The sequence below is a fragment of the Salmo salar genome, chromosome 07 (assembly GCF_965601325.2).
Source record: "Salmo salar chromosome 07, fSalSal1, whole genome shotgun sequence".
Taxonomy (NCBI): Eukaryota; Metazoa; Chordata; class Actinopteri; order Salmoniformes; family Salmonidae; genus Salmo; species Salmo salar.
The window spans coordinates 17501488-17513202 of record NC_138297.1 but is presented as its reverse complement, the minus strand read 5'-3'; the positions used below and the strand labels follow the sequence as shown (position 1 = coordinate 17513202).

Sequence of the window (11715 nt, the reverse complement as noted above, 5' to 3'; positions counted from 1 at the left end):
AAACACTGGAATTGGCATGCGAGTTTCCTTTCTCCCAAATGCTACTCTGAAAGGTCTGATCCTGGCATCTTATAACAGACAAGTTTAGGTGATATACGATACACACAATATTGAATAGGACATATGGGGCTCATTCAGAAGGGCGGATCACTCTGAAAATCATATAGTAATGTATAGACCTGACAAGTCTCCATTGTTACATTGAAAATGGTGCCAGTTCTATATTTCTATTGCAACATTACGAGCACAGCGCTCCCGCTGAATGAGCTCCTAAACAGAACAGCATCACTCATCATAAATCTAGAGTTGAAGAAGCCCTTGATCAATCAGGAGAGAATTTACAAAAAAGACATTTGAGACATTTCCACCAGCCCTCCCCTGACTGTAGGTGCAGTAGCTACCTACGCCCGTACAGGCGGCATGTTTCTGAGAGCACTTCTTTCTCCATTTCCTCTCTCTCCGTTAGTCTGTACTGGTGCTGACTTGTATTGTGTGTGTGTGTGTGTGTGTGTGTGTGTGTGTGTGTGTGTGTGTGTGTGTGTGTGTGTGTGTGTGTGTGTGTACTGGTGCTGACTTGTATGCTGTGTGTACTGACTTGTATGCTGTGTGTTTGTGTACTGGTGCTGACTTGTATGCTGTGTGTGTGTGTACTGGTGCTGACTTGTATGCTGTGTGTGTACTGACTTGTATGCTGTGTGTGTGTGTACTGGTGCTGACGTGTGTGTGTGTGTGAGTACTGGTGCTGACGTGTGTGTGTGGTGTGTGTGTGTGTGTACTGGTGCTGACTTGTGTGTGTGTGTGTGTGTGTGTGTGTACTGGTGCTGACTTGTATGCTGTGTGTGTGTGTGTACTGGTGCTGACTTGTATGCTGTGTGTGTGTGTGTGTGTGTGTGTGTGTGTGTGTATATATATATATAGAGAGAATGTTTTGACTGTTTGCAATTTCCAATTATTTATTGAAATAAGTTTCCAATTTCACCCAGAGAAGGGTGAGAAAGTACAGAGGGAGAGAGTTGACGAAAAAGAAAAAAAGAAAGAAGAAGAGAGAATAGCATTGACATGGCCGTATTCCCTCCTTTTTCAGATCCAGTGCATCTTGTTAACCCCTGAAAGAGAGTGGGGAGGACAAGGAAAGTACAGGGGTAGGATAGGTAGAAAACGAGAAAAAGGGGAAAAGAGCAAGAAGAAGTGAATGAGGAAGAAAGAAAAAAAGCGGACAGTGTAATTGAGTGTGCAGCAATACAAAACAGTTCACAAGTTCTTTGAGGTACAGTACACACTCCAAACACAAAGATCCGTTCACACATCAAAATACAGTAACCAACAGCACATTCAACAACCTTGACCTCACATTTCATATCCAGTGGTATTCAAAGTTGGGGTCGCGGCAGAACTTCAGTGGGGTCGGTACTCTTCATTTTTCAAATTAAAGGGAGACTTCAGGATTTTGGCAATGAGGCCCTTTATCTACTTCCCTAGAGTCAGATGAACTTGTGGATACCATTTTTATGTCGATGCACATTATGTAGGAAGTTAGAGGTAGTTTAGCGAGCTAATGATAACTAGTATCAGCACAATTACTGGAAGTCTATGGGTATCTGAGTCTATGGGTACCTGCTAGCATGCTAGCAGATACCCATACACTTCGTCATTGCGCTAACGCTAGTTAGCAATTGCACGCATAGACATAAAACTGGTAAACACAGGTTCATCTGACTCTGGGAAAGTAGATAACAGGCCTCATTGCCAAAATCCCGAAGTATCCCTTTAAGAGTACTGATTATTGCATGGGACAATATACAAACCTTTTGAGAAAGATCATTAGAAAAATACAATTTTATGGACTAAATGTATTTATTGGTTTCTTTTCATTTTGATTAGAGACGAATGCAATGAATTTAAGGTTATTTGTTTATGTAAAACAATTTAACTGATTTTAAGGCTGTGTCAGTAGATTTGGGCCGGGGTTGCGAGAAATTCTTGGGGAAAAAAATTGTGTCACCACTGAAAAAGTTAGAAAACCACTGAAATACACCATTACACTCACACAAATACACCAAGCATGGGAAGCTATATAAAAACAACTCTTTATACAAGATATATGTATATATATATATATATATATATATATATATATATATATACACACATATACACACATTGTGCTTGTACATAAATACCGTAAATGAATAATAACAAGTAAGTAGTAAGTGCATAAGGGGTAGAAAAGTCCATTGCTGTAACATATTGCTTCACAAGTACCCTTCAGAGATTGAATTAACATGTAAGACATCCTCAGTATACAGTCCAGTTATTTCCCCATGTTTTTCAAAACAGACATATGCTGTAGTCAGCATAAAGACTACACAGCCTAGTAAATTAATTAATAAAGTAGCCTGTGTGGCAGCCAAAGCGTTTCAGGATGTTGTTAGGCAAAGTAAAGAGTGTACCTAGCCTTGGCTGATAAATAAACATACAAATAAATTGCATGGCATGACACACACATTCCACACATGTCCAGCCACTTTTGTCACAGGCAGTGTGTGTACGACTGAGGTGAGGGGTGACAGGTAGGTCGGTTGGGATACAGAAAGCGTCTGTGTTTACCTGTAGTGTCTTATTTAGCCATGGCCTTGATGGCAACTGCAGCCTCCTCATTCATTGCAGACAGAACAGTGATCTGGGAAACAAACAAAAATGATTTTAAAATGATTATTATTATAAGAAGAACAACAACTTTGCAGGTGTAGTGGAAGTAAACTAGGTGTGGCCATCTTAGGCTGTGACATCATCCCCTTCCCTGAGACTTGAAGTAACTGTAACCCCCCAAACCATAACACTTTAACTTTTACAGCTGGTTGACTTGGGAATGCAGAGAGCTGCTGGGAGTATGGTACAGTCTTACTGATGAATTCCATGTATCTCTAGTGCTGCCAATACTCATTGTTAACTGTGAAGTGAGGGCATTTGTTTGCTCTGCTAAGCCAGTGTGTGCTCTGATATTTTGAACAGTTTGTGACAGGGACATTCAATTCCCAGAAGTATACGGGTTCAATGTGACAATAGCAGCTGTAATGGGTTATCAATAAAACATCACGATAAATTGCAGAGCGTTTGATTTGTTTTCCGGGGGGCTTGGAAACCCGCAGCTTCTCTAAAACCATTGACAACTGAGTGCCGGTTTCAAGGGATTATTATAGAAATATTAACTATTTGGTTGTAATGTCATCACGTCTTGAAGAGCATTGTCAGAACTACAAATGTCAGATTATTCCATGCAAAACAATTGTGCACATTTAGCTCTATCATCAGAATTATAAACCTACAGAAAGTAGGCATAACTGCATGCTTTCCATGATCAGTAAACATCCATTGATCATGTAATTTCAGATACATGAGGGTAGAGCCTCAACATATCTCTCAAAATTGGCCACCATTAAATGGATATTTGAGTGATATAAGTGAACTTTACCTGACAAGTACGAGTGGTTTAGGTTCATTTCCCATCCTTTTTGGGGTCTGCCTGTCAAGCAGCAGAAGGGTGCATTTGCCAATGTCACGTTACTGATGGCTGATAATATTTACTTTGCAAGCTACTAGTATAAACTTTTTACAGTTGGCTACACATAGTGGTTGGTTAGTAGAAATAATGTACTTTTTTCTCCAACCAACACAGGCCTACTTGGCAAAGTTAGCAAACATTATCCCCTTTTCAACATTGTTTTTAAATAGTGTTTAATCACGATTGCTGCTGACAGACAGACTACATTGATTGATGGGCCACGTCAAATTGGCTAGCTAGCTAATAACATACAGTTGAAGTCGGAAGTTTACATAGCCAAATACATTTCAACTCAGTTTTTCACAATTCCTGACATTTAATCCTAGTAAAAATTCCGTCTTCGGTCAATTAGGATCAACACTTTATTTTAAGAATGTGAAATGTCAGAATAATAGTAGAGAGAATGATTTATTTCAGCTTTTATTTCTTTCATCACAATCCCAGTGGGTCAGAAGTTTACATACACTCAGTTAGAATTTGGTAGCATTGCCTTTACATTTTTTAACTTGGGTCAAACATTTTGGGTAGCATTCCACAAGCTTCCCACAATAAGTTGGGTGAATTTTGGCCCATTCGTCCTGACAGAGCTGGTGTAACTGAGTCAGGTTCGCAGGCCTCCTTGCTCACACACACTTTTTCGGTTCTGCCCACACATTTTCTATAGGATTGAGGTCAGGGCTTTGTGATGGCCACTCCAATACCTTGACTTTGTTGTCCTTAAGCAATTTTGCCACAACTTTGGAAGTATGCTTGCAGTCGTTGTCCATTTGCGTCCAAGCTTCAACTTCCTCACTAATGTCTTGAGATGTTGCTTTAATATATGCACATCATTTTCCTCCCTCATGATGCCATCTATTTTGTGAAGTGCACCAGTCCCTCCTGCAGCAAAGCACCCCCACAACATGATGCTGGCACCCTCGTGCTTCACGGTTGGGATGGTGTTCTTCGGCTTGCAAGCCTGTGGATATAGATACTTTTGTTCCTGTTTCCTCCAGCATCTTCGTTGTTCTGGGATTGATTTGCACTTTTCGCACCGAAGTACGTTCATCTCTAGGAGACAGAACGTGTCTCCTTCCTGAGCGGAATGACGACTGCTTGGTCCCATGGTGTTTATACTTGCGTACTATTGTTTGTACAGATGAACGTGGTACCTTCAGGTGTTTGGAAATTGCTCCCAAGGATGAACCAGACTTGTGGAGGTCTACAATTTTTTTCTGAGGTTTTGGCTGATTTCTTTGGATTTTCCCATGATGTCAAGCAAAGGGGCATTGAGTTTGAAGGTAGGCCTTGAAATACATCCACAGGTACACCTCCAATTGACTCAAATTATGTCAATTAGCCTATCAATTTTCCAAGCTGTTTAAAGGTACAGTAAACTTAGTGTATGTAAACTTCTGACCCACTGGAATTGTGAGTGAGTTTAAGTTAAATAATCTGTCTGTAACCAGTTGTTGTAAAAATTACTTGTGTCATGCACAAAGTAGATGTCCTAACCGACTTGCCAAAACTATAGTTTGTTAACAAGAAATTTGTGGAGTGGTTGAAAAACAAGTTTTAATGACTCCAACCTAAGTGTATGTAAACTTCCGACTTCAACTATATCAAGTCAATATGGCTCGTTAACAAGCAAACTTTCAGGGGATAAACTAGATGGCTATATCCAAATATTGTTTGATTTGCTTGCCATCTATAGTGGTGATGACAGTAGTCCGACTGACAACTTTACCAGGATGAAGACAAGCTCTTTCCCGAAAGGAATTCTTTACCAGGATGAACCATCCTTTACCAGGATGAAGACAAGCTCTTTCCCGAAAGGAATTCTTTACCAGGATGAAGCATCCTTTACCAGGATGAAGCAAGCTAAATGACACATGTTGTTTGCTTTAGCTAGCTAGCTAGCTACATGCCAAATGGATCTGGTTACCCTCACATATCTGAAAAAAAGATGCTGAATTGATCTTTACTGATTGCTGTATAACTCTGATGATAGAGCTAAATGTGAAATAATCGGAAATGTGTAGTTCTGACTATGCTCTTCAAGAGGTGATGATGAGCTGGAGGTCTCCTTGCCCCCCAGCAGACAAATCAAATTCTATTGTGACGTTTTATTGATAACGACCTTTAAGTAAGTAATTTCCACCAAACACACACCGAGTACATGGATCAGAAGAAGAGAGGAAAACATGAATCAGAATGTCTATCTACACACCTGATTAGAGCTATGCAACACTCTTACAAAACCATAACGCTAAAAAGGGACATATGTCGTCCGGGTTTGGCCGGTTTAGGCCGTCATTGTAAATTAGAATTTGTTCTTAACTGACTTGCCTCGTTATTAACAAAAGGTTCAATAAAAAAAAACAATGTAATTTTCTCTCCAGGGAGAATCATAGAAGAACAAGAAAAACCAAGAACAAGAAGAGAGGAAACGGGAACACCACTGACCAGGATCTCCTCTCCAGCGTCGTACTTGGTTTCGATCTCTTTGCCCATGTCTCCCTCTGGCATCTTCAGGTCCTCTCTCACCTCACCACTGTCCTGGAGCAGAGACAGGTAACCATCCGTGATCCCAATCAACTGCAGGGGGAAGTGAGGAGGGAGGGAAAGGATAAGAAGAGATGAGAATAAGGTTGTGTTATGATGACAGAAAAGATAAGAGACAATGTATGAAATAGGCTCTTTGTTTTAGTTTCTGCACCTTTTGTGAATGCCAATGCACTGCCAGTCTACCAATTTCAGCTCTTTTGTGCCCTCCAATCAACCGACTGTCACCCCAACCCACAGTGCCAAAGTCTCCCAGCCCAAAAAGAATGAAAATGAGCACAGGAGAAAGAACAGCTACCTACTTGAGGTTCCCTATCCAGCTCTAAGGACCATGAAAAAGTTTGGAACATGTGCTGGTGTTGATCAAAAGGCATTCCATTCTAGTGTTTTACTAAATAACGACCTTCCTCTACATCAGCACAAATGCTACGACGCGTTCCTCTACCCTGATGGACTTTCCCTCACCTTCCCACTGGATTGGTACAGGAAAAATGCTGATGTCTCCACTTAGCCTGTTAATAGACTAGAGGGAGTTTCCACGATACTGTTGACACCTAATCAATCCCCTCAGATCTTCCAGTGTGCGTCAACAAGGGCAGGTCTACACCTGTTATATTCGCCGCATGTGAGAAATGAAATTGGATTTGATTTGAGGCAGGGGCGTGAGTCAGGGAATTAGAAATAGGGAATCAGAATATCAAGGGACATCTATTATTTGATTAGATTTTTACCAGTGAAGTGGCCATTCAGTTAGAGAGTGAGTTTTGGGTAACTGGCCATCTCACTCAAACTGGCAATACCTCTTTCTCTCTACTTCTCCCTCTCTCCCTCCGTCCTTTCTGTCCTCCTCACTACTTTGGCCCTTCACCTGGTAGTCCAGTCTCTTGATGTTGGGGACGTCCATGTTGTGGGTGGAGGGACAGATATCCTCATACTTCTTGCCGTTGAAGATGTCAATACCAACCATGTGGACCTGCCCATAAAGAAAACAAAACACAAAACTGTTTATGGAGCTGGCAGACACACAGCACATAGACACACAGCACATAGACAAACAGCACAGACAAACAGCACATAGACAAACAGCACATAGACAAACAGCACATAGACACACAGCACATAGACAAGACATATAGTGTGAACTTCAGGATAACGCTGCAAATGTGAGAAAGTCTTCTTCTTTTGACTGGAGGAACGCCTTACCGAATTCAAGATAACAGCCACTCTTTCTCATTACTCTGATCAATGTAATTATGTCTGCATGGAGCACATCTTTATAATCACTATTAGCCAGAGCTAGAAAAATGGTTACAGTCAGGCACCACTGACCTTAGCGTGGCCGTGTTTTCCGGTCTTGGAGGTGGACATCTCCACGATCTTGCAGGGTCGTCCCTTCAGCACCACGAAGCCGTTCTTGCGCAGGGCCGAGCACTGCTGGGGGAAGGTGGCGGATGCCCCGGCATCCCCTGTCTGGAAGTCGACGTCTGCGTCTGCCATACCTGCTCCCGAACCCATGATGTCACAGCGGGGAGAGGGAAGGGGGGATATGGAGAGAGGTTAACGAGGACTAAGAACTGGTTAATGACACTGCTGGTAATGACATCACTGGTAATGGCATCACTCAAATACTGAGGAGTCCTGGGGTAGAAGTCATGGGGAGGGGGATGGGAGTTCAGGGGTTGGGGGAGGAGTCCTGGGGTTGGGGGCAGAGGAGTCCTGCCATAGGGGGAGGAGTCCTGTGGGAGGGCAGTTCAGGGCAGAGACCAATGACTCCAAGTGGCCTACATGCCTCTAACTCCATTCTAATACATATTGGTTATGGCTTATGCTTTGGAAATGAGCTATTTGTTGATAAGTCTACAATAGATGTTTACAAGGCATTGCTAAAGAATAAATGTATACAAAGGGAGTGTACTCCTGCAAGCTTCCTATTATTAACAATAAACACATTCGTAAGCAAAATAAAAATGATTACCTACAGTGTAATGAAGTGTGCAGTAGGCCTATACTGTCTCCCAATTTTCAATAATAATTTTACACCTGTCCAAATGACCAGCGAAGTAATTACATATTTTACTTAATAACTTTAAGAAATGCAACATTATTAATTTAATACACAATTCATGAAGAGCTGGTTCAGTGCCATAAGGAAAGAGAAAAAGAGCAGACTGAGCTAAATAAAGCAACAGAGATATGGCACATTGACCAGTCAGCCAAACATATATAACAGTTTACTCAATCATTTATAGGCCTTACCTTTGTTCTTTTTGTGCCACTGACACAAAAATAGGAAGATTTTCAAATAATTCAATATGGAAACAAGCAGGTGTATTATTTGCTGAGTGTGTGTAAGTGATTATGTGGCGGCGGAAGTGTGCACGCGATTCAACGAAAGGCCCAGTGCGCGGGTGTGTCTTGCTTTTCGGTTAGAATTTCAAGAATATTACAACGGTCAACTTGCTATTAGAATAATGGCAAAGATAAAGGTGGAAAGTAATGTCCATTCAAGATAATGCTCTACAAAAGTATGGCCGGCCCCATATTGCCACATTCCAAGTAATCTACTATGATTTAATTCGGTCTGCAGCCATAGCCTGGTAAACGACACTGATTATACTGGTAGCATCTTATCGACGGCGCTTGACACACACAAGGACACTTTGAGATTAAGAGACTCACGTAAACACACTTATTAATAATAAGGATATGTTAATTTAACATATTAATGACAGAAAAACTGTCGCTGCCACCTTTTTATAGCACGCGTGTCTTGCTCCCGCAGCGTTGGAGCCGAGTGCGGCCTAGTGCGCACAAAACGTTAACCGGCTGTCAGTGACGGCGTCGCTGCATGCAGGAACACTGCTCAGTGGCCGAGGCCCACTATAACATTGTTGCATTAGCGCGTGGTCATTTCAGTGTGTTACATTGTTACATTAAGCACATAAGGAGATATCTTAATCTTGATACATTGAATAGGCGACGTTGATAACTGGAATGTTGGCTACTAGAGTATAATTATTAAGCTTATGCGCATGATAAGGCTACGGCGCGCATACCTGCAGGTTGAGTTTCGGTCCAAGTTATTTGGGTCAATTTCTATGCGTAAAATCGTACCACCAGTTATTTGGATTAAATACATGTAGTGGGCTGATACGTAGCGAAAACTTTATTAGCGAGCAAGGGCCAATTTAACAGCATATTGCTTATCAAACTGGAAACAACGATTGGCTGGAGGGTTATCCAACAATACAATGTTTTTTTATTACTAGGCTATCATCACACAATGCTCACAAGTGACCAGCTATGTTGCATGAAAATAACGTGACAGCTATGAGCAGCCATGTGCATTTGCAATGTTATTCTCACGCAAGATCACGCCCTTTATATTCATGTTATGATAAGTAGGCTAACTTACCCGGTGTACTAAGGTTTCCACACTTTGGTTACTCTGTGCGCTTTACACAAATGTCAAACCGTCCCCCTTTTAATTTTTTCCTTTTCTCTCTCTCTCCGTCGGTAGCTAACGGTTGTCTGGCTGGTGTCTACCGCCGCGGTGTCTCTGCTTGTCGTTCCTTTACTCCTAAATCAGCTCTCACTTTATTCTTCTCTCATTCCAGTCGCTTTCACTAGCCTCCGCACGGTCGAAATCGTTCTCGTCGGGGGGCGCACGCTTAGGTCAGCCGCCAGCCTAAAAAGAGTGTGAACCTTAAAGTCTAGCACTCTCCACCTTTCGCTCACTCCCTCACCCAGCCTTTCCAAATACCCATAAAATGAACCTCGGCAGTATGGTGCTCAGTGCGCAGGCGTGGTCACCCTCAAGCCTCTCAAATTCTAGACCAGGGGAGGGGGGCGAAATAACGGGAATATCGAGAGACTTGGAATGGAACCTCTTGTCCAAATGAGCTCAGAACCAGAAGAAAATTACATACATTTACATCAACTGCATCAAATAATAGTATTTTATTAGGATCCCCATTAGCTACTGTTAAAGCAGCAGCTATTGTTCCTGGGGTCCACACAAAACATGAAACAGGACAATACATTACATTAATAGACAACAGCTCGACGACAGCATAATACATGCTTTCATACACGTGCGCCTTAACATTTCATGCATCATACTCATATTCATCCTCAATGTTAACAGCTATACTGCAGCCATTCATTGGTACATGCTCAACTGCTACAACGGATTTCTCTAAACAGGTGTTGTGCCGAAAATCTCCCTCCTGACAGAATCCCCCCCCCCCCCCCCCCCCCCCCGCGTGAACGCGCACACACTCAATTCTTCATTGCTGTGACTTGCTTGCTAGTTGAGATTTCTGCTCTTCACTCCGTTGTCAGTTTAGCTTACGTTTCACTGATCTTAGTAGCAGAAAGCATGTTTTATTTGTGTCCTTCAAGACAGCTGTTAATGATCACGTTAGGCTGCATTTCATTTTATTTTTATGGCGGTTTGATCTGCAGTTTTAGGTTTGGCTATTTGTGTATTAGTCTATAAATAAATCTCTTTGCCAAAATGTGTCATCTCTCCCATGTCTTATTCGACTAGTGATGTTTTATGTGTCGCGTTTACGTTCAATTGCATATGCATAGTAGCATTATGCATAGTATTGACGTCACGTGAAGTATTTGACTCTAGTGACACAATTAAGGAAATTAGAAGGGGGGATTTCAGGAGGCAAGAAAATGGTCTTGCAGAAATCCCCCCCTTCTAATTTCCTTAATTGTGTCACTGGAGTCAAGTTCTTCATGTGGCTCACATCAGGGTCAAATACTTTCTATAGAACAAACTTCACGTCAGGATAGGCTACGGAAATGAACAATTAATGTATGTGTGTTATATTAAACATAGAGGAGGGAGTAAAATGTAGTCAAGCAATAAACATTTCAGAACAACTACCAGTCGAATAAGAGATGGGAGAGATGACGAATTTTGGCCAAAATATTTATTTATAGACTAATACACTTGAAACAAATAGCCAAACCGAAAACTGCAGATCAAACCGCCATAAAAATAAAATGAAATGCAGCCTAACGTGATCATTAACAGCTGTCTTGAAGGACACAAATAAAAAATGCTTTCTGCTACAAAGATCAGTGAAATGTAAGCTAAACTGACAACGGAGTGAAGAGCAGAAATCTCAACTAGAAAGCAAGTCGCAGCAATGAAGAATTTAGTGTGTGCGCGTTCACGCGAATGGGGGGAGAATTCTGGCAAGGGGGAGATTTTCGGCACAACACCGGCACTGATATCCTTATCTCACAGCTCCAGTGTTCTGTAAACACCAGGAAGTCACACACGATACAATAACACAAACGTTCCCTGTCCTTGGTCCTTTTACCTTCAGCAGTCTGACGCCAATATTATCAACCGATATGAACGTTGAGTCTAACATTCGAGTCTATGAGCCCCAGTTTAACACAAACAAACACTGGCAGAATCATGTGTTTACCATCCGTGTCCTTCCGTTTGACGTCAATACTATGCATAATGCTACTATGCATATACAATTGAACGTAAACGCAACACATAAATCAATAACGCACACTTAGATACTGACCGAAGCCTCAATAGAGAATGAACCCTTACCCTTCACCATTTTTGA

At 41.7% G+C, this 11715-nt stretch overlaps 1 protein-coding gene across 1 annotated transcript; it reads right to left on the bottom strand.

The window, feature by feature from the left end:
* Positions 1-926: 926 nt before the first annotated feature.
* LOC106608670 (eukaryotic translation initiation factor 5A-1) lies at positions 927-9896 on the bottom strand. The gene is made up of 6 exons (XM_014206764.3): positions 9522-9896; positions 7436-7605; positions 6975-7079; positions 6008-6139; positions 2608-2680; positions 927-1106 (listed from the first exon to the last, which is right to left on the bottom strand). Exons 2-5 carry the CDS (start codon positions 7601-7603, stop codon positions 2618-2620), a joined length of 468 nt encoding a protein of 155 aa, XP_014062239.1. The 5' UTR covers positions 7604-7605; positions 9522-9896; the 3' UTR covers positions 927-1106; positions 2608-2617.
* Positions 9897-11715: the final 1819 nt, after the last annotated feature.

Bases quoted from the DNA above. Each gene is read 5' to 3' on its own strand.
- LOC106608670 (XM_014206764.3), bottom strand. From the start codon at position 7,603: ATGGCAGACGCAGACGTCGACTTCCAGACAGGGGATGCCGGGGCATCC. The intron at 7,080-7,435 runs GTCAGTGGTGCC...CTTTATGGGCAG, and splicing joins GAAAACACGGCCACGCTAAG to GTCCACATGGTTGGTATTGA. The intron at 6,140-6,974 runs GTGAAGGGCCAA...TTCCCCCTGCAG, and splicing joins TCAAGAGACTGGACTACCAG to TTGATTGGGATCACGGATGG.